The following is a 23,613-nucleotide window of genomic DNA, read 5'->3' on the forward strand; positions in this document are numbered from 1 at the left end:
CACAGTCTGAAACTCACAAACACTCAGCGATCGGACCCAGATAAAGCACCACCCAGCGCAGGAAGTCTGGCCCGGCTCGCTCGCATTCTTTGGAGCACAGGGAGAGGCGATCGGATCTGAAAACTAGGTCTCTGAGGTAGACACCCCATAAAAGAAGGACGCGCGACCCATCGCGGTCGGTGCTGAACCTGTTTAAAGCGCCCCGGTTCGCGGGAGCCTTTGATCGGACGCCCATCAGATTATGGCACTGAAGGCCGGCCTGTTCCTTTGAAGTTTCTGCCTGCGAGGAGAGGGGTCAGCAAAGGGCTGTTTGCGGGCAGGGAGGGCTGGCGGGAATCTTTAGATCGCAACACAACGAAAGTTTTTTTTAATCTCTATCTATATCAGGGCCATTGGGAGCGAGCCGGGCGCAGGTAAAACGGTGCAAGGATGACCAGAAAGCCAAGGCGGTTTCTGCGTCTGTGGCCCGAGGGAAAGCGAACTGGTTTTAAGAAGCACAGGCGAGGATCGGTGTCTGTACCCGCAGGGCAATGCCTGAACGGTGTGAGAGGGCGGTCACCCCGCGCCGTTCGCCCGATCCCCCTCGGCTGCCCCAACGCGCACCGTCCGCTGCACGAAAACCCCGCGCCTGGACGAAACAGCCCTCAGCAAAAGCAACACTTGGTGGCGAGACAGAAATGCCGTCGGGGTCGTGAACCGGGCAGCGAAGTTACTTCACGGAGGTCTCTGCACATCAGGAATCGAGCGTCATCTGCACCACTCTCTGCCCCCCGGGGGGAACAAAAAATAACTCACCCTGGCGCTCCCGGCTACACCCCTCAAGACGGGCCGGAGACAAGCTGTACAGCAGGGGCCAGCTGTCCCGCTCTTGGTCCCAGGCCACTCACTCGCCCGCCGGTGAGTGTGGAGCCAGACGACCACCACGGGGCAAACCTCTCGGAGCGACCCCGAAGCGTCCGCTCCCCACCCCCCTCTCCCTTCCCGTTCCCCACCCCTCTCTTCCCGTTCCCCACCCCCCCTCCTCCCGTTGCCCCCCCCCCTCTCTCTTCCCGCTCCCCTGAGCCGCTCAGAAAGGCCGTGTGTGGGACGCTGCGATGTTCCTTCATCCGACTCCCGCTGCAAGCAAAGCTCATTTAGCACAAAGCAAATTTCGTTCACTCGGAAGAAGTGGGATTTCCCTCGAGGAGTTCAAAACACACCTTGGGGTGCAGAGAGCTGAAATAAAAGCGGGAGATCGGGATCAAAGGCGAGGAATGCACAAGAGCTTCTGCTGAGAAAGATTCAGGATGCTCCTCTATTCGACAAGTTTTATTGATGGCCACAGTTTTGCAACAAAAATGATTGCGACTGATTATCTTTAAAACTCCTGAATAGTTTAAAAGCAGCCCAGTTTAAAGGATAGTGTGAAGCACTCCAAACGCCCCTTTGAACGATTTAGATCCAGCAAGAGATGATTCTATCACTCCTGCTCAGTCGTTCGTTCTACCGGTGGTCAGCCTGATAGCGCACAACCCCTCCTTGAGATTTATAAGGAGTCTTTTGCTTTGCAGACCTCTTATCACGGAAGGAGAGCGGAGGGCGATCTCTGCGAATTTTTGGGTGCAGAAGGAAAAGGAGCAGGGATGAGCTGCAAACAAAAAGACATTTTGCTACACCTGCTGATCGCTTTGCTTTGTCTGGTAAGGAACTTCCCTTTGTTCTAGTCCTTGAAAGTCTTTGTAGCAAATTACAATGGCAGCGCGTCATTGCAGACACTAATGCAAATATCCAAAGATTCTATTAGTTTTGTATTGGAGTGCAGTGCGATAGGTTTGCACTTTGTGTTCAGATGGATCCACAAATGAACGCCATGGAGTTCTATGCAGATAATTGAAAAGTAAAGGAAATTGCTGCCAATTTGCTTTGCCACTTAACCACGACTTTTCAAAATGTTCTTCACAAAAAGATAAGTTACAGTTCGCCTTAAAATTGATCATGAGTTGCATATATTTTCAGGAATACTTGCTCCTTCAGCAAGGTCAAGGTGACGATTGCCAAAAAAATGAATATGGTTGATTTTACAAATTTAAGATAATATTTTAATAGTGGTGGAGGCTGGAACAATAGGTGTATTTAAGAGACTTAGACAGGCACATGGATGAAAGAAAAATATAGGGTTATAAGGTAGGGCGGGGATGGGGATAGTTTTATTTTGGTCGATACAGCACTTTGAAGAACCTCTACTGTGCTGTAATGTTCTCAGTAAATCACACAGGGAAACAGTTTGGAACTTATTTTCTCCTCAAATTTTTGAAAGTCAAACAAAATATGAAAAATCTATGTAATATTGCAACCCAATTGAAAATACATTCTCTTTTTACTTCCCTATAAAAATTTCTGTGAGAATCTGGTGTACTTTCAGAGTTCTTGTTGGGCAGTTTTCATCTTTCTGTTGCTCCATTCCTCACTGAATCAGAAAGCTCCAATTTTTAAAAATATAGTAGCTGAATTTCAACTAACTGCACGAGGTGGCATTAATGTCACATTAAATAAAAAATTTGAAAAGTATGTTATTTTCTAAATTAGATGTAAATCATACTCTGATTACAAGGAATCACAGAGAAACAGTACAATTAAATCATGAGCTCTATGCTTCACATTTCTCTCCCCACACCTTTCTTTGTCTCTATGTATTAACATCGTTCCTTCTCTTGTTGATATTCACTTTCTTTCATCAGTGCCTTACCATTCTGAATATGTATCCATCTTGTAATTTTTAATTCATGGCAGTTTGTGCTGTTGTGTCTTTGATAACTGCAGTTGTGGCTGTGATAAATAAAGCAATATGCAAAATAGAGTGGGAGTAGATCAGAAATGGACTGCCAAGTGCATGTCATGCCAGTCTAATATTCATGCATTGCAAGAATAATGACTCGTTCACAAAAGTTTGTTTCTGTGGATCCAGATTAATACTGTTTATTTTATATCCAATTAATTTTACGGACATTTTCAGAATACCTATTCCTTTTCATCTCTATCCATATTTTAGTGGGACAGTTCTATATTAATGTTGACACTGCTCTCTTTCTTTAGCCAAATATTCTCACAGCTGTTTTAAGGCATTCATATTAAATAAAACCAGAGGCAACCACAAATTACCAAGTTTCAAAATAAAATGCAAGAATGTCTAATAATAAATTTGGGACTTTCGTTGATATCATCAGAGAGGATTTTGATGTCAGAGACTACACTGTTTATAATGTGTTATATTTCCCCCCCCCCCCCCCCCCCAGCAAAGTCATGCAGGTATGATTTATTCTGGGTCCTGCTGCAATATCTGATAACCTCAGTCATGATATCAGGCCATGCAAGTAGATAGATCAGCTAACAAACGTGTAAAACTGCTGCCAGCCTTGCAATGACCTGAAGGCACAGATCAAAAGCGGACTCCCATTGACTTGCCAGAAGCCTTGTCTGGATGCAAGTGCCGATGTGGAGCCTGGACAACAACAAAACTTGCTGTGGAATTCATGTCACATTAGGCTTTCGCCAGCACCCAAATATAGATGATGAACATTTTAAAACTTAAAAAGCTGAAGCTATTTAGTCAACATGTGCAGAACAGCAGATATCAGTTGACTGCAGTTTTAAGTTTAGTGGACTTTCCTCAAGACTCTTATCTGTTTTTAATTTCCCTTCTGTCAATTTGGTTTAAAGCAACTTTTTGGATATTGCTCTGCAGACACCCCAACACACAAAAAAATTCAATTAACCACTGACAGTGCAGGAGTATTTTGCTTTTGCAACTCGAGTGAAAGATTAAAGACTCTTTGAACTGAATTTGTTCAGTAAATCTTAATTGTTTTCATTAGGCACTGGGAGCTAAAGGCGAAACAGGAAACTGTCTGGAGCAGGAGTACAGGGACAAGGCTGGGAACTGTGCAGCCTGCAAACAGTGTGGTCCGGGACAAGAACTTTCAAAGGTAAAAAGAGCTGAAGAAATTATTTCTCCACTTTCATTCTCTTCTTCCTAAAGCTTTAGAAAACATGAATGTGGCAGTTTAATTCTGACCAGATTATGGTAATTTTGCAGTTTGAATCTTCATTGCATACACTTTCCAGCAGAGTTTTTCGATGAACGTAAAACTGGAACTGGCAGAACACAAAAAAAAAATAAGAACAGCCACATCTGGAGCTATGAGTTTAATGCTTCCAGTTCTGGATGCATTGGAAATAACTAATCTAAATCAATCACTGATTTAGTTTTGAAAAGCAGATTAATTCAAGTCACTTGGATTTGTTTATGGATCCGAGTATACAAAGGGGCATTGCTTCAGAGGTCACAAAGAAATACAAAAACATCAGGCCTGAGTCCCGCTGAGCAAACTCTTGTCTTCTTGAGAATACACAGAGAAATCACATACTTGGGAGTTTGTCAATGCGATTATTGTAAAGAACACACACTCAAGACAGAATAATCCAAGATTTATACTGTTAGGTCATTTTGGAATACATTTATAAATATTGATGTTCAGATTGCATTTAATTGTATGGTCACTTCTGGCCTGTCAGGCAATTTGATAAAATGGTGGTCAGTGGGGCTTTCAAAAACGTGTGTAGTAAGAGGTTTGTCGACGATAATACATGTATAACTGAAGCTGAATATCTGGCTTGACAGGTTGGCTCTGCCAATTCCAGATGGATATTCAAAGTTACATTTAACAGAATTAATTCCAGTTTCATGGTGGAAATGAAGCTGAAACCAGAAATGACTCAGAGGAGCATTTTCTTTCAAAAGTATATTAAAAGCACACACTATTCTTTAAAATGATAGATTTGTTAGATAGATAGGTCTGTTCAGAAAGTGTTAAATTCTCACAGTTTAAAAGAAATATTTGTTCTAAATGTGACTGCAAAATAAGGCTCCTTTGTAGTGGCAGCATTCATATAGTTGGTCAAATTTCCACTTGCCTCCTTGGTTGAAGGCACAATTGTACACACATTATTTGACCACTATAATTATGATACTGATGCCGTGCACTACTTGAAAGAGTAGAGTCAGGTTAAGCTCTGAATTTTATCAGGGCTCAGACCCAACTTTTCTACTTGCACTGTTCCCACCATGGCTCCCCTTGGCTGATGTCACAACATGCATAACAAAAGTGGGTTTCCCACGCCTGAGTACTTTCCTGCATAGCAAAACTCTCCTTCCCCACACGCTGTCCCTGTCTGTTGGCTGCGCAGCAAGGCCAGTGCTATTTTGGGGTCACTGGCCTTTAAGCTGCCTTTGCTGTTCACCTGCCAGTTTGTTGGCTGGGGCCAGTTTGTTGGCTGGGGCCAGTTTGTTGGCTGGGGCCAGTTTGCTGGCTGGGGCCAGTTTGCTGGCTGGGGCCAGTTTGCTGGCTGGGGCCAGTTTGCTGGCTGGGGCCAGTTTGCTGGCTGGGGCCAGTTTGCTGGCTGGGGCCAGTTTGCTGGCTGGGGCCAGTTTGCTGGCTGGGGCCAGTTTGCTGGCTGGGGCCAGTTTGCTGGCTGGGGCCAGTTTGCTGGCTGGGGCCAGTTTGCTGGCTGGGGCCAGTTTGCTGGCTGGGGCCAGTTTGCTGGCTGGGGCCAGTTTGCTGGCTGGGGCCAGTTTGCTGGCTGGGGCCAGTTTGCTGGCTGGGGCCAGTTTGCTGGCTGGGGCCAGTTTGCTGGCTGGGGCCAGTTTGCTGGCTGGGGCCAGTTTGCTGGCTGGGGCCAGTTTGCTGGCTGGGGCCAGTTTGCTGGCTGGGGCCAGTTTGCTGGCTGGGGCCAGTTTGCTGGCTGGGGCCAGTTTGCTGGCTGGGGCCAGTTTGCTGGCTGGGGCCAGTTTGCTGGCTGGGGCCAGTTTGCTGGCTGGGGCCAGTTTGCTGGCTGGGGCCAGTTTGCTGGCTGGGGCCAGTTTGCTGGCTGGGGCCAGTTTGCTGGCTGGGGCCAGTTTGCTGGCTGGGGCCAGTTTGCTGGCTGGGGCCAGTTTGCTGGCTGGGGCCAGTTTGCTGGCTGGGGCCAGTTTGCTGGCTGGGGCCAGTTTGCTGGCTGGGGCCAGTTTGCTGGCTGGGGCCAGTTTGCTGGCTGGGGCCAGTTTGCTGGCTGGGGCCAGTTTGCTGGCTGGGGCCAGTTTGCTGGCTGGGGCCAGTTTGCTGGCTGGGGCCAGTTTGCTGGCTGGGGCCAGTTTGCTGGCTGGGGCCAGTTTGCTGGCTGGGGCCAGTTTGCTGGCTGGGGCCAGTTTGCTGGCTGGGGCCAGTTTGCTGGCTGGGGCCAGTTTGCTGGCTGGGGCCAGTTTGCTGGCTGGGGCCAGTTTGCTGGCTGGGGCCAGTTTGCTGGCTGGGGCCAGTTTGCTGGCTGGGGCCAGTTTGCTGGCTGGGGCCAGTTTGCTGGCTGGGGCCAGTTTGCTGGCTGGGGCCAGTTTGCTGGCTGGGGCCAGTTTGCTGGCTGGGGCCAGTTTGCTGGCTGGGGCCAGTTTGCTGGCTGGGGCCAGTTTGCTGGCTGGGGCCAGTTTGCTGGCTGGGGCCAGTTTGCTGGCTGGGGCCAGTTTGCTGGCTGGGGCCAGTTTGCTGGCTGGGGCCAGTTTGCTGGCTGGGGCCAGTTTGCTGGCTGGGGCCAGTTTGCTGGCTGGGGCCAGTTTGCTGGCTGGGGCCAGTTTGCTGGCTGGGGCCAGTTTGCTGGCTGGGGCCAGTTTGCTGGCTGGGGCCAGTTTGCTGGCTGGGGCCAGTTTGCTGGCTGGGGCCAGTTTGCTGGCTGGGGCCAGTTTGCTGGCTGGGGCCAGTTTGCTGGCTGGGGCCAGTTTGCTGGCTGGGGCCAGTTTGCTGGCTGGGGCCAGTTTGCTGGCTGGGGCCAGTTTGCTGGCTGGGGCCAGTTTGCTGGCTGGGGCCAGTTTGCTGGCTGGGGCCAGTTTGCTGGCTGGGGCCAGTTTGCTGGCTGGGGCCAGTTTGCTGGCTGGGGCCAGTTTGCTGGCTGGGGCCAGTTTGCTGGCTGGGGCCAGTTTGCTGGCTGGGGCCAGTTTGCTGGCTGGGGCCAGTTTGCTGGCTGGGGCCAGTTTGCTGGCTGGGGCCAGTTTGCTGGCTGGGGCCAGTTTGCTGGCTGGGGCCAGTTTGCTGGCTGGGGCCAGTTTGCTGGCTGGGGCCAGTTTGCTGGCTGGGGCCAGTTTGCTGGCTGGGGCCAGTGCCGGTGCGTGGGTTGCTGGCCTTTGGTTGTGCTCGCAGCTCAGAGCGCTGGCTCAATCATCGTGGCAGCGGGCCACCACAATACAATGGTGCATTCAAGGCAACGCCTTCTTTTAACATGAACATGTATTGTTTGAGCTTCCCATTTTTAGGTGGACTTAAGGGTCCCCCCAAAACTCCTATGAACATTTTATAGCATAGGAAAGAGAACTGTTAATTGATCTTGCAGCAGCCTGACTTTTCACTGCAGTTCTAAGATGTTGTTCTGTATTGAAATTTATGACGCTGGCCATGAGATTGACAAGTACAAATAAAATTAGCCATCATTTCTATCCCAGAAAAGTTGGGTTCCAAAGTCTGTGTATACCCATGTGCCATGTTTTTGCATGTATTTTCATGTTGTTTGATGATTGATATGAACTTTATTTGTTGTTCATCATCTGATACCCAGTTGCATTGATCTCATTTGCTGCTGAGCTGTCCAGTCTTCTAGCTGCCTCAAGACTATCTCCCAATGTCTCATTATGTATAAATGTTATCTATTTGTCAACCTCCAAGTTGCATACATTATTATAGCCAAAATAATTTGTTAGATGGTACTAACAGTCAATAAAAGTTATCTGAACTCTTCTAATGTCTGCATTTTCGTAAAACAAAGAAAATGAAACTGAACATTTATCTCAAACACACAGAGAAAACTAGCTATAACTTTGAAGCAAAGATGTTACTAGGAGACAGCATGAAATATGTCAGAATTTGCTTGCAACTTGCATTTTAACCCTTCTGATGATCCAAAGGAGTTAGAGCTACCCAAGAGGTGCAGTTGGAAATTCTTTGAGTGTGCACAATTTGTGAGTCAGGGTGGATTTTGGAAGAAGTGAGATGTGAGAAAAAGAATGAGCGCGAGACTTTCGTCAACCAGAGGGTGATGAATCTGTAGCCCTTTTCACATTAGCTAATGGATAGATTGGCCGTTCAGTGAACTGGTTAAGGAAGCTGTTTTTGTCTATCACACTGGACCACTTTTAACGGATTATCTATGTCCTTTCACACTCATCACAAGGCATCCCCGGGGATAGGGGATTCTATCCTCCACTGGTGATGTCTGAATGGTGCATCGAGCGATGGTGGTCCTGCCCTAAATCCTGATCAATGTATTATGATCTTGTATATAAACAAAATTACTTATGCCTAATTATAACATAATTATAACAGTTCGGTGGGCAGCAACCTCCTTTGAAGAAGACCGCAGAGCCCACCTCACTGACAAAAGACAAAGGAGAAAAAAACCCAACACCCAGCCCCAACCAACCAATTTTCCCTTGCAACTGCTGCAACCGTGCCTGACTGTCGCGCATCGGACTTGTCAGTCACCAACGAGCCTGCAGCAGACGTGGACATACCCCTCCATAAATCTTCGTCCGCGAAGCCAAGCCAAAGAAAGAAAGAAGCATTATGTACAGCACAGTATGAGCCCTTCAGCCCATGTTGTTGTGCCGACCTATATAAGCCTTCATAAACTTATAAAAGTGGTGTAAAACACATGGCCGCACAATTTATAAAGACCGTGGGAAAGAGTGATGGCAGACCTTCCCTCCCAGAATTCAATGGGGTAGAGAAAGGGTGATATGCATGGAGCTCTCATGGAAGAGTTTGTCTGCTACATGGAATTCTGGGAGGTCATATCCGCCATCGCTCGCTATCTCTCCCCCTCTTGCTCCCACTGTTACTTTCCCACAGCCCTTTACTGACCTATATAAATCTTTGTATATTTCTAAAGTTTAAACCTTTTTAGTCTTTTGTTTCATTAATTCAGAAATGTTATCAGCCAATGTGTCAGTACTTTGTCCCTGGATAGTCCATGTCCCTTTCACACTGGGCTATTTGGCCCACAGGCATCATTTGATGCCAGGAATGATGCCCCCTACCTAGGTTGTGTAATTTGACACCTGTGTGCCAATTAAGGAGCTTTCACATTGGCCGTCAATTACTAGGACAAGGTGGCCAGTGTTAAAGGGGCTTGTTGCCACAGACAGATATAGAGGCTAAGTTTTAGATATATTTAAAGCACAAGTTGATATGTTCTAAATTTGTAAAGATATCAGGTTTTGGGGAGAAGGTAGGAAAATGGGGTTGAGGGGAAAAATGCATCAGCCATGGATGGTAGTGTAGACTTGATGGGCCAAATGGCCTAATCTGCTCCTATGTCCTATGAGCCAGGAATTTCTATTATTTTGGCCCTGCCGCAAGCAATAGTTTTAACAAAGAACATTCAAATAGTGAACGCTGTTATCTTCATCGTGTCCAGGTGGACACTGATTCCTCTAAAGGGAGAGAAAAACACCTCAGGAAATATAATTCTGCCTCTGAGGTGGCTTTTATGATTAAGTTTATTCAAATTGTGAAACATGGGTGTGAGGTCTGAAGAACTGCTAAGTACATGGAGGACAGGTGTAATAAGTTACGTGGACATTGGCTATGAGTCAATTCGTGGAGATTTTTCATAGGTGAGCTTTGCAAATATTGAGTTAAACAGTTTCAGAACTGCAGATGCTGATGGCAGATGTAGCATTTCCTCATGGATCTCCTGACCTTGGCAGCTTATTTACATTTCTCGTGGAACTAAATTTATGTCCTGTGGACAAAGTTCCTTTTCGCTAGCATAGTTATCTAAGTGGGGAGGATCTCCAGGGCTTTGCTAATTTCATTGTATTTTCACTCATATAATGCACAAAAAATCACAAATTGAGTTAAAATATTTTTGTATAGCATGCACATGCATATACTCCACCCTTAGGTCAGGAGACTTACCTCAATGAATGCGCCATGGCTTGCTCCAAAGCGCCGACTGCAATTCTTCTCCGCCACCTTGCGTGAATGTACTGCACTGCAAGTGGTGGCTAGGGGTAGGCTGATGACATCATGGTGATTTCATCAGCCCATGACCCATCTCATTCACCCCTATCCCTCCATGACCCTCTCGGGGAAGGGGCAGCCGATGGGAGCTGTCAGGGCAGGGGCGGTTGACGGGGGTGGGGAGGGGCGAAAGGGCAGGGGCGGCCAGTATGGGCTATGACATCCCCACCGGCTGCTCCGGCACCTCACTGGGCCACTTTGGCCTTCAGGGCCACTCATCAGTGCCAACGACTTAATACGCGGCAGAGCAAAGGCCATCCTCCCTATCCATGATCCCCCATGCAGCTGGAACTATTCTGGGAAACACAGAGCGGTTCCAGCAGTGTAGGGGATTATGGGTAGGGAAGATGGTCATTGCTCTGCTACATATTTATGATGGGAAATGCCACAGTAACAGTTGTCCTGCCTTCAGCAGCTCTGAACGATGCACCAGGTGCCGCTCTGTATAAAAGCAACATTGGAGCAACCTTTTAGGGCTGCTCCATGAACAGGTAAGTTTAAAATTTTTATCTGCCTCTGCAGCCGGCCTTGAAGCAGAGGCCCAGCATGAAAACACCTGAAGACAGGCTTCAGAGTTAGGCAGATTTTAATTCTATCATGATTTAAAAAGCCTTTCTTTAAAAGAAACCTTATCTTGTTAATCTCCTCCCTCAGGGGACAGGTCTGGGGTGCAGTGCCCTAGCCAGAATATCCTGTTTCTCGGAATACCATGGCACTCAGGGTAAAGAGATAGTCCCAAGATAAAAATTTTGAATTTTGTGATTTTTGTATGTACCCAATTCCCACACCCACTATAAATTGTTCACTGTCTTTCATTGCCGCTATTACGTTTCCCAAGTTTGGTATAAATTGTGCACATTGTTTATTGCCAGTGTAACTTTCCCATGCATGTTATAAATTGTGCGTGGTTTCAACATATTAAAAAATTCTCATATAGTGTGCAAGCGCGAAAACGTTACCTTGTGTAAAAAAAAATACTCTATATATATATATATATATATATTTCCACTTTGCTCTTCAAAGTTTCCAGTGCAATAGACGAAAAAGAGTTATTATTTTTCCAAAATTGCACTATTCTGTCTCCTATCTTGACTCAATGTTCGTTTCCTGTTTCATACAGGGTAGTCTGAACTTATGTTGGCAACTTATTTGATGTGCCCCTCTGCTGCTTACAATCTGAACAGCATAATAAAACCATGTGCAGGCTCTTATGCTCAGCTGAGTTGTAATCACTGGTCACATTTAATCACACCGGGCATTCTCCATTTTTAATTTTTTTTAACCATAATTGGACTTTATCGCAATAAATTATTTACAAAAGGAAAATCATTCAGTCTCTACCCACACCTAGTTTTGTATCCATTCATTTCAATCACTATATATTATCTGATTACCACCACTGTGGTACCTTGTTGTTTCTCTATATTGTTTGAGGGGCTTCTCCTCAGTCTGAGCTGCTGAATGCCCTGCAATGGAAGGATTCTAGACACGTCCTTTGTACTGAAGATCTGCATAGACCAATTTAGATCTTCATGAGCATCTTCAACACCTCACTGGAGCAATCCATCATTCTTGTAAGGTTCATAAAAGACACCATCATCCCAAGAGGGGAACAATAGCAGGACTCTTTGACTACCACCCTGTGGCACTGATCTCCACCATTATGAAATGTTTTGAGGGTCTGGTGATGGAAGCACACATCCCAGAGAAGCTGGACCCATTTCAATTCGCCTATAGAAGAAACTGTTCTACAGACGATTCTATACCCTTGTCCCTTCACTCTGTCCTGACCCACCTGGAGAACGATGCTTTATATGCCAGCTGCTGTTCATTGCTTCAGCTTGTCATTTAATACCATCATTCCCCAGATGCTGGTGGAGAAGCTGCCCTCGCTGGTACTCAATATCCCTCTCTCTCTAACTAGATCCTAAGACCACAGTCTGTCCGGGTCGGTAGCAGAACTTCAAATACAGTCAGGCTGAGCACTGGTGCACCTCAGGGCTGTGTGCTTTGCCCACATCTGTTCATGCTACTGACCCACACTGCACTGACAGATGCAGTTCCAACAGTGACATGGAGTTTGTAGATTACACAACAGTAGTTGGCCTCAGCAACAACAAGGAGTCACACTACAGAGAAGTGGAAAATCTCGTGAAATGGTGCGAGTGAAACAACCTAAGTCTCGCTGTGTGGACAATATGAAGGATATGATCGTGGGCTTCAGGAGGTCTAGGAATGACCATCCTCCTCTACACATCAACAATTCTGTAGTGGAGAGCACCAAGTTCCTTGGAGTTCACTTCATAGACGTATTTAGGGTATGGCAGCCAGGGCATGTGTCCTCGCCTTGCTGGCCTAACCTAGTCCCGGCTGTCTGTCACACCCCCCCCCCCCACCCCTCATCAGAGGCATTAATAAATACATGTGAATTGTTGAATGTGAAAGATGAAAACTGTTTCATAAACTCGTGACACTTTTTGTATTTCTGCAGATCAATAAAAGATCAAACCTAATGATAATATTTAAAAATGAGAGTTCTAATAAATTACAAAGCAACATGTGAAATTTACAAGGATATGTTGGGCGCTGCATTTGGCATGGGGGTGTGATGAGGACTGGGGTGTGATGAGGACTGGGGTGTGATGAGGACTGGGGTTTGAATCCCACGCTGTCTGTAAGGAGTTGGTACATTCTTCCTGTCTAAATTAAATACACCGGGGTAGTGGCAAGGACTTTAGAGTGTACTTTACCAAATAAAGCGTGTTTATTCATATCATGATGTTCGGAATCCAATAACCTGGGAAGGGGTGTCAACTGTGAATTATGCTTCTAACAAATAAGAAAAGAACTGCTCCTTGCAGGAAATCACCGATATTCTTTCTTGGTAGAGGACTAATGATAGGAAATACTTTTAAAACAAATTGGGTTTAATAATGCCAGCGAGCATCTGAGCAGGGGAAATAGAAGATGACACAGTCAAGAACTCACAGTATACACCAGAACCATTCATTTAATATTTCCCCATATTTTTATTTGTAATAAGTCACCCTTAACAGAGTCAGTTGAAGGATCATCATCAAGTTGATTCTGAAAACACAGGTCAGGAAGAGAAAAAACTGATGCAGAAAATAATTTCAGGTGATAACTGTTACGACTCAGCTGCAGAGTTCATCAAAGGGACAAGATTATTATGATACTATATGGAGCAGATCACTTTGTAATACGTTGCATGCTCCCCCCTCGCCTCGAGATGTGGGGTTGGCAGAATGAGAGGATGAGGAGCATGTCACCGAGAGAGGAGGCTGCAAGGACAGGTAGGGATGGCGTGGTGACGGCAGGGGATGTTTGCGGGGTGAAGGATTGAAGTAAGTAAATTTTCTGTGCTTGCCATAGGTGATATTTTCCATAGATACACCACTGGTTCACTTGTGATTTATTGTGGATACACATCTTCCCACTTGTCAGGAAGGCACAACAGCGACTGCACTTCCTGAGAAGACTGAAGTGGGCAAGGCTACTGGCCACCATTATGTCAACCTTCTATAGGAGCTCTATCAAGAGCGATCTGGCCAGTTGCATCACAGTGTGGTACGATTGCTGCAGAGAAATGGATCAGAAGTCAATCTACAGGACTGTAAGAGGGGCAGAGAGGATCACTGGACTCTCCCTCCCCCCATTGACCTCATCTACCAGATCTGTTGTCTGAAGAAGGTGAGAAAAATCATTGAGGATCCTTTCCATCCTGCACACAGGGTCTTTCAGCTGCTCCTGTTGGGGAAGAGATACAGGAGGATCAGAGCCAGCACCACCAGGCTGAGAAACAACTTCTTTCCACGGGCAGTAAGATTGCTGAACAACCCCAGGAACTGCTCACATTAACCATCCGAGACTCTCATATTCATGAAACGATATTTATTTATTTGTATAGATGAAATATATGTCCTACATATGTATTGTTTATCTGTACATGTGTGTATGCCTGTGTGTTTTTGCACCAGCAGAGAATGCTGTTTCGTCAAGTTGCGCTGGTACATCAGTGCATCTTTCACTTAGTTGTACTTGTACAATCAGATGACAATAAACTTGACTTGTGTTGGCTGCACCAAGCCATCCCTCAAATATACTCCTGCAGTCTGGAATGTGCCAATCAGTAGTATTCCCACACTGACATATCCGTGTCTGAAAGACCATTAGGTTTCAGGCAGACCAAAGTGTATCTTTCACCTAGTTGATGGTCTGGAAGTCTGAATCTGTATGTGTCCTGGGGAGCATGCTGCTACTCTAGATGAATTGCGACAAAGACCCTTGCATCCTTCTCCACACACACCCTAAGCAAGTCTGCTTTCTGCAAGAAGGTGGGCGATTGTTTCCACGCCATTGCAGACATCTTGGAGACAATGTGCATTGTGGCTGATGTTCAGGTTGCTCAGGAAGGATCTGACTGGGAGGGCTCTTCTCACCGTCAGCCAGGCCAAGTCTTGGTGCTCGATAATGAGCACTGAAAATGAAGCATTCTGCCAGATGAGCTGGAAACCACCCCACTGTGTCAATGAAGTCCTCTTCTCTCAGTGTCTCAACACCTGGGACCTGTAGAACTTCAGCACAAAGTGGCGCTCGGTGCTGTCATATATTGGTTCCACACACAGCCTGATGCAATCACACACTAATGTGGTCATTAGGACGAGGGCCACATTTGGATATGCCTTTGCCCCCTTTATCAGGTGATTTATACATGGATTTCCTTCAGACTTTCCATTCTGGATCCCCATATGACCTGGAAGACTGCTCTGGTGACTGCCAAGGTGAGACGCAGGGGATGGGCCACACCTGCCACCACATACAGCAATATCAAGAGCATCTCACAGCTGATGACCAGGTTCTTCCCTGTTATTGAGTGGGAGCACCGTGCCCACAGACCTAATTTCTGGTGATATTTGTGACCTGCTCTAAACAATTTTTGCATGCGCTTTGGTCTGTCCAAACCAGATCCCCAACACCTTCAGGTAGTCAGACCTGACAATGAAGGGGATAGTGGAATGGAAGAGTAACTGCTCTTCTTGGCTCTCCTTCCAGTTTACTCTCATGCCCAATGCAGACTCAAAATGGTCACAGATGCTGATCAGTCTGCGGACCAATCGTGTGACTGAACAGCAGACCACAATATTAACATCATTGACTTTGCACAGGGAGGCCTTGACCTGAATGCTTCCACTGCCTGGCAATGTCATTCCTCGTATGCCCAGGTCCTTCCTGGTGGATTCAGCAAAAAGGCTCTATGCAGCACACAAATAAGACTGGGAGAGCAGGCAACCCTGCCTGACTCCAAACTTGATCTGTTTCCAACCCATTGATTTGGATTGGGCTATGGATGCCCATATAGAGCAGTTTAATCCAATTACAGATTCCCTTTCCAGAGCCCATAATGATCATGTAGGTATGCTATATCCAGTCAAAAGCCTTCTTCTGGTCTAAACTGACTAGGCAGGTGTCCACTCCCCTGTCCTGCATGTAGGAGAGAGTATCTCTGAGTAGTGCGTGGCTGTCAGAGATTCCCCTGTGCCCAGAATTGTGCAGGTTTGGTCTGGGTGGATCACCTGCCCCAGGGCAGACTTGAATTGATTGGTAATGGCTTTGGACAGGATTTTCTAGTCAAAATTTAATAATGAAATGGGTCTCCGCCTTCTATTCGAAGATGAGGGTGATGATGGCCTTCCTTGTGGAGACTGACATGCAGCCTGCCAGGATATATTGTATTACTTCCAACAGGAACCCCCCCCTACCACAGAGCCATGAACAACTCAGCTGGTAAGCCATAACTTCCAGGAGTTTTACTCAACTGTCAGCTCCCCAGAATAATTGAATAGTCCAAACTCTCCTACTTGCTGTCGTCTGAGGCCTTAGTGATGAGGGCTGAAAGGCCATTCTGTCTATTATTCAGTTCTGCTAAAAAGGACCTGCTGACCCTCTGTATGCCTGTCCACAAGCATGTGGCTGAGCCATCCTCAAGGTTGTAAATCACAGAGCTCCTTCTGTGACCTGTTTGAAAGAAGAGGCGTGTCTTCCTGTTCCACTGAGTTTTGATATCTGGGGCTATCCAGTTTAGCTGCCTGTATGTTTGAAAGTTAATATGCAATAGCTGCAAATTATGATTCATTACTTTAATTTTGCTCAAATCAAAAATGTGCTTCTTAGAACAACTGGCTTCAAATGATTAAAAATGAATTGCAATAGCTAAAATTCTGATTTTTAAAATACAATCTGGTTAAGACTGATTAATGATTATGAAAGTGTAATTGTTGGTGGGGTTTTGAAAAGAGAAGTGATTTAGAAGTCCTTTTGTTGGAAACTAGATTAAGTTGTTGTTTACTTTGTTAGTCATTGATAACACTATTTTGGCTTCAAGTTATCTTTAGTTCTGTCATCTTGTTCCTAGCCACATTAGAACGGTTTTACATGGTCATGCTAAAAAGTCAGGGACAATGGTGACTTTTTGTTAGAGAGAATGCCATGTCATCCATTGAAATTCGAGTGCTTATTCTAATGCTCAGTGTGCCTTTGTGTTCAGCAAAGTCTTTGTAGTTCATACACCATTACGAATTTTGGCCCGAGGAGCAAAATTATACACGTTTAGGCATGAGTAATCAAATTAAAAATTCTTGTTTATGGAATTTTTTTTTGTCTGTTCGTCCTGCATTGCCAGCACAATTGGTTTCCTTGCCTTCATGTTGTTTACTTATTTCAGAAAGAGCTTCTGTTAGATCTAAGGCATTATGAGGTGAGTGGCTAATCTCAGTGAGGGAATCAGCAGGAGTCCTACAACTGGGCTGAGTGCCTCAGGCTAGGGAGCGGAAAAATCAACTGCATTTGCAACTCCTGATCACTATTTAGCTGATCCCTGCGGAAAAATGCATTTGTATGTCAAGTGTAAACAAGTGTGATTCAATTGTGCAGTCTTCTGCAACTTTCTGGTCCATTTGTAGAATTCCAAATCCAGTTTGGAAATGGACAGTCTGAAGCTTTCTGATAGAGGTTGAACTTGTAAATTTTGAAGTAAAACACAGAGGGTAATTTGCATCACTCAAGTCAGTAAAATAAAAACAAAATATTCTGCAGAGGCTGCATTTGTGGGAAGAGAAGAGAAACCAGGCTGACCTTTAAAGTTGAAGACAACTCATGATTTTCACTGAAGGTATTGATTGACCTTTGAGATCTTTGAATGTCATCAAAAGACAATCTCTTGGGCAAATACATTTTTCTCTCCCTATAATAGCAAAAAAAATTTATCTGCATTTGACTGATCACAAAAGGTAGCTGCTCCACTTGGTATCAACGATCGCCCCAGTCCAAAAGTAATTTATTTTGTAAAGCATTTTGAAAAAATTCAGATTCATGCAACAATGTACAAGTATCATCTCACAAATCACTGCTTAAAAAAAATGCTAGATAATGGTAAGTGAATCAAACTCTAGTTTGTCTATTGGGTGGATGCAAAACAGTTAACCCCTTTCTCACTGCCAACCCTCCAAAAAGGCGAATAAGTAACCTGGGTTGCACTACCCATTTAGCCATTCACACTGGACCATGAATTCCCTGGTTCATGTGGATATCGTAGATCTAAGGGAGGCCCAACCTCTAGCGGTGACGTCCCAAGTGACGTATTACATTCTCGCAGGGCAGTGAAATCATAGAGGAAATAAAGCACATAAGCGCACAATGTATAAAAGAGCGTGGGGAAAAAACACGCACAATTTAATAAGACAGAGATGCTCAACATGGGAAAATCTACTGCAGTGGGCTTCAGACTGTTCAAACTTGGGAATTGAGAAGCTATTGGGCTGAGCACTAATGCAAGTTCTGTGATCATACTGCGTAAAGAAAAACCTAGTATTTACAATGTATGAGATATAAGTAATCTTGAGATGATTTAAAGCTCAGGTATGCGCTGATCGCTCCGCCGGCCGCTCTGTGACAGCCCCACCGGGTGCTCTGAGACAGCTCCACAGGCCGCCCTGTGAGATATAATGGCACTGATTTTAAATCTACCAGACTGTCGCATGCACGCAGGCACTGACGTCACTAAGGGTACTTGGTAGAGCTGGTGGCCCACTCACACTGCAGTCTACCAGGTACCAAGTCAAATCCGAGTGAACTCAGCTGGGCTCTGACACAATCCCCCACCAAGAGTGAGAGCCCGGTTCACTTTTACCCGCCCTGCCTGGTTGGGACCTTCCACACTGCCAGGTTAGCTGCTAAGGACCTGCAAAATTGCCCAATTCAACCCATTTTATTTGGCAGTGTGAAAGGGATTATGTAGAGAGTTAACTATACTATATCCTTAATAAATCCCATTAAAACAATTTCTTCAGATATAAACATGTCTTTTGTTTGTGAATTGTCCAAACTGCCACCAATATTTCGCAAAACAGTAATTACATTTAGAAAGTAATTGTGATAAGAAACATCAATGTAATTTTTTAAAAATCCTTTGCATAATATCACTAAAATTAACATCCTTGAACCCCAAATATTAACATGCTTGAACAAAATTCCTTTGTGGGTGCTGTGTTTGCACATTACCACATTTTTATCTTGTAGAACATGTAGATTGGGAATATTAAGCACATGTAGTAAATTACATTAAGAGTATCATTTTGGAGCCCAAGCAATTTTAACTATAAGGGTTATCTATACTGTAACTATAACAAGGTGAATAATTTTTTTGATGGATTGAATGACTTCCAATCCAAATGCCTGTTTTCTATGTGGATCTTCATCAGAAGCATTGATGGAAGATCAAACAATAACAACACGTCTTTAACAGCACTATTTCACATTGTTACTCATCAGTTAAAGGTTGTATGTCGTGAGGTTTAGTGTACACACTATTGAATGTGCAATAATTACATACAACATGACCAAAAAATGAGGAAATACTTGTTTAACTGCTTGATCACAGATGATGCAAAACTCCTATTGATCTCTTCTGCTGTTTTGATTGGTTCATCTCTGCTTTTGTATTTGTTGTGGTGGATACAACAATCTGGACATGTTCCAAGTAGTTGGACAAGTTCCTCTGTCTTTACTTGTAAACTGCCCAGGCACATTATGAGGTGAAACAGGAAAGTCATTGGTTATATCCCTTTAAAAATACAATGCTGGAGAAACTCAGCAGGTCAAACAATGTACTTTATGTAGTAAAAATACATAACCAACATTTTGAGGTATGACCCCCAAAAACAGAACTGTCGACATTATTTTTCATGTTCTTACAGTTGCATCTTGAGGACTTTGTTTATCAGAGAAAGGTTAGCATGTGATCACAAGATCTTTGGATTGGATAGTTCAACTGATGTTGTTTGCATGGTTCCTCCTATATTTTGGAATGTGAATATTTATATTTGTATGTCAAGAGAACTTTCTGACTTGGGTTTTCATTTTCACTGTGTAAGAGTAATAATGTACAAATAAAACTGGTTGCCTTTTAGAGAACACAATCAATTTTCATTTCAGTGGGTTTGATGGATGAATATTAAGTGGTTTTTATAAGGGGCAACTAGTTCCATCAGGTTTGAATTTTGAATTGTTTGTTATTGTCACCTGTACTGAGATATACGTCCCCTTTGTCCATTCTGGTATACATGCTTTTCTGGGGAATAGAGAGAAATTTAGGGGGAAACCACACACTTTTTTCCACCCTTAAAGTCTTACTTTTTCTGTTTCTTTCTACATTGTGTCTGTTTTCACTTTCTTCCTGCTTTCCTTGTTTTATTAGTCTTTCTGGGAAAAAAAAAGGCCACAGTATGTCAGGCAGACTAAGCACAGGAGAGCAGGCAGAATCATTGGTAAAATTATTCTTTGTGGTTGATAACCTCGTGAGTTCTTCAGCACGAAATCCAGATGTGTTTGTGGTTGATAACCTCGTGAGTTCTTCAGCACGAAATCCAGATGTGTTTGTCGTTGATAACCTCGTGAGTTCTTCAGCACGAAATCCAGATGTGTTTGTGGTTGATAACCTCGTGAGTTCTTCAGCACGAAATCCAGATGTGTTTGTGGTTGATAACCTCGTGAGTTCTTCAGCACGAAATCCAGATGTGTTTGTGGTTGATAACCTCGTGAGTTCTTCAGCACGAAATCCAGATGTGTTTGTGGTTGATAACCTCGTGAGTTCTTCAGCACGAAATCCAGATGTGTTTGTGGTTGATAACCTCGTGAGTTCTTCAGCACAAAATCCAGATGTGTTTGTGGTTGATAACTTTGTGAGTTCTTCAGCACGAAATCCAGATGTGTTTGTGGTTGATAACCTCGTGAGTTCTTCAGCACGAAATCCAGATGTGTTTGTGGTTGATAACCTCGTGAGTTCTTCAGCACGAAATCCAGATGTGTTTGTGGTTGATAACCTCGTGAGTTCTTCAGCACGAAATCTAGATGTGTTTGTGGTTGATAACCTCGTGAGTTCTTCAGCACGAAATCCAGATGTGTTTGTGGTTGATAACCTCGTGAGTTCTTCAGCACGAAATCCAGATGTGCTTGTGGTTGATAACCTCGTGAGTTCTTCAGCACGAAATCCAGATATGTTTGTGGTTGATAACCTCGTGAGTTCTTCAGCACGAAATCCAGATGTGTTTGTGGTTGATAACCTCGTGAGTTCTTCAGCACGAAATCCAGATGTGTTACAGTTTATGAGTAGAAGAGATTGATGCTGTTATTCATTTGTTTGATGGTGGAGGGTAATGGAAAAACCTCGTGATTTGGTAAATTTATTCAAGATTCCTTTATTGTCATGTAATAAAACAGGTTTAATATTAGGCAAAATTTGTTTTAGTCTGCCATAAAGCAGACATATTTGCCATTAGCAGAAATTGCCGGGTGCCTCTTGCAGTCAAGATTCAATTTATTGTCATAGTAATAAAACAGGGTCATATTACATGAAATTTCTTTTTGCCTTACCGCAGGCAGGAATTGCCTAAGTGCCTCTTACAGTCAGAGAGAGAGAAAGAGAAGTAAAAGAGAGTCCCCCTAGAGTCACCTCCAGAATTCCTGCTGCCTCCACAGCCACACATACTCCAGCCCAAACCATCGGCAACCTGAACTCCAGATCCAAACCTCCGACCTGAGTCTCTTCCCCTCACTCTCTGCGGGTCCGCAGCAGTGCTGCCGATGCAGCAGCTCCAAAAGTGCCGCCATTTACATGCATGTTTGCGGGTTAGTAAAGTAATTAGCTTTATTAATTATTTGATTCCGTGCATGAGGTAATGGTTGGCAAGCTTTCACAGTAGAATTTGATGCAGTTGCGTGAAATTATTCCGGTGGTGGAATGGTATTTGATTGGGTTACCACAAATATGCTGTAGCATCCAAGGAAAGCAATAGCCAGTATTGGGCCAGTTGGTTAAGTGGATCTTTTCCACTGTGTTTATTTCATAAAACCGTATGATATTTCCGTGTTTTCTTTTAAATCATGTTTATCTGAAAAAAAAAAGAGATGTTGAAGAAGATCCAATTGGAGCACGTTTATTAGCATCCGTTAATTGCAAACTATGAGCAGCCACTAGCCACTTTCAGGTGGCCACAATACCCGACTGTAAAGCAGCCTATTGTACCCCTATGGAAGTGGAGAACCCGGTCAGGAGGTTTACCTACCTAACCCTTCTCCTGCTCCAAGAATCCCCCGTAGTACCTGAAAGCAGCTCAGGCAAAGGTGCTAGCTGCTTTCAGGTACCTAGCAGCAGGCACTATGGTCAACAAGGAGCCCAGCAGCAGTCACTAGAACAGTCATCCATCGAGTCACCCCAGAGGACTATACCACCCACCCTGGAAATCAGGACCCTGGGTATGCCCGCCCCACCCTAGTCTTGATGGCAGGACCTAATCCCATACAAGAGGATCACCAGCCCACATGGCCAACCAGTACTGCCCATTCCCACACCTCCACCACGAAAGGCAGACCGCACTCCCCACCCCATACTACTACCGAGGAGTTCCAAAAGGCAATGGAAGCCATAAAAATTTTGGACTTATGAACTTACAAACAAGGGAAGGAGGACGGGGGAGATAGCAATTTTTTAAGGAGGGGTGAATGTGGTGATATGTAATTACACCACTAGGTCACCAGGGGTCATCCCGGTGACCTTGTATATCAAGCAGTCCAGAGCTACAGTCGAGCCTTCCAGGTTTGTGTTGCAGAGAGACAAGACCTCTTAGTCTACGTATTAGTTTATTAAAGCTGTCTTATACTCGCACTGCTGTTGTGGTTATTGTCAGGCTGTTGACAGTCAGGTGGAGACCCGCTGACAGCCCCACTGCCAAAACCTACCCTCCCCGCTGCCGAAACCTACCCTTCCTGCTGCCTGACAGTACCCCGGTGTGGAACTATGGGGGTATGGTGGCTGGCAGGGTCTTTGGGGCTGGGGCGGCTGGCAGGGGACTACGGGACTTACGCACGCACACAAAATCCCACTAAATTTAAAAGGTGAGAGTTTTCGATAAGTTAGGATTCTCGGGGATGGCTGCCCCAGCCCCATACTCCCCCCCACCCCCACCCCCCGGCCGCCCCAGTCCTGCAGTCCCATGCCGAGGGCTTCAGGCAGCGAGGAGGCGAGCTGTCTGGCAGCAGGGAGGGGGCTGTCAGGCAGCAGGGAGACAAACTATCAGACTGCTGCCCCTGCCCGGACTCAGGAGCCAGCGTTTGCTCTGTGGCCCCTCTCCCTGCTTCAGACCTTTCAGGTGGCAGAACACCTCCTTCACCTCCTGCATTCTCCAGGCGATTCCACCTGAAAGCAGCTACTTAGAACATCGATAATGTGTTCCTAAATACACATCTAACAAAGTTCACTAGTTTTACGTTTGCCTGACCTCTAGCTATGGGAGCCAGCAAAACAACAACTTCAGTTTCTTTGTCTCCATAGGATCAAACGCCTTTACATTTGGCAATGTAATTGATTGAAAGGCAAAGTGATCCCCAATAAATGACTCATTTCACACAAATGCACAGGTTTAATTTTCCTAGTTCTTAACCTGAAGAATATTTTGAAACATGTAGATCCCAATGGGATGCATTTATTAGCAACAGTTAAGAAAAACAAAATCGTTGCCCAGTAAAACTCAAGAAGTTAATGTTGATTCAGGATTTGGTTCAAAGACATCGGCAAAATTGATCATGAAGTACTAAATAAAAAATCATTTTTAAAAAATGTTCAATTCAGTCCTGGAATCTCTTAAATTGTTTTTGCATATATTTATGAAAAGACCAGAAGGACTACTTTTAGGTTGAAAACTAGACTGTTTTAAGCAACAGATGTCATTGTATTGGAACTGATTAAAGTGAAGCATAACATTTCTGCAAATTTCTTTTCCAGTGAGTATTGTCAGATATATTCTCATTTACAACTGCCAGTACAAAAGAAACTTGTTTAAATGATATGTTCATTCAAACATTGATTACAATTGGCAACTTCTCTAATAATTGGGCCAATTTGTGAATATTCTTTTGAAGTATTTCAGTACCTTATAATTTTCAGTCCAGAAAAAAAGCCTAAATTTTG

General features: G+C 44.8%; 1 protein-coding gene across 1 annotated transcript in view; it reads left to right on the forward strand.

Moving 5' to 3' along the window:
- Positions 1-367: 367 nt before the first annotated feature.
- The window catches only part of tnfrsf19 (tumor necrosis factor receptor superfamily, member 19), a 72,751-nt gene continuing 49,505 nt past the window's right edge, over positions 368-23,613 (forward strand). The window contains exons 1-3 of the mRNA XM_069891406.1: positions 368-897; positions 1,551-1,679; positions 3,852-3,962. Of these exons, the coding sequence (XP_069747507.1) occupies positions 430-897; positions 1,551-1,679; positions 3,852-3,962 (708 nt within the window). The 5' untranslated portion in view covers positions 368-429. The remainder of the gene's footprint in view (positions 898-1,550; positions 1,680-3,851; positions 3,963-23,613) is intronic.

Source organism: Narcine bancroftii, chromosome 7 (genome assembly GCF_036971445.1).
Source record: "Narcine bancroftii isolate sNarBan1 chromosome 7, sNarBan1.hap1, whole genome shotgun sequence".
In the NCBI taxonomy this organism is placed as follows: domain Eukaryota; kingdom Metazoa; phylum Chordata; class Chondrichthyes; order Torpediniformes; family Narcinidae; genus Narcine; species Narcine bancroftii.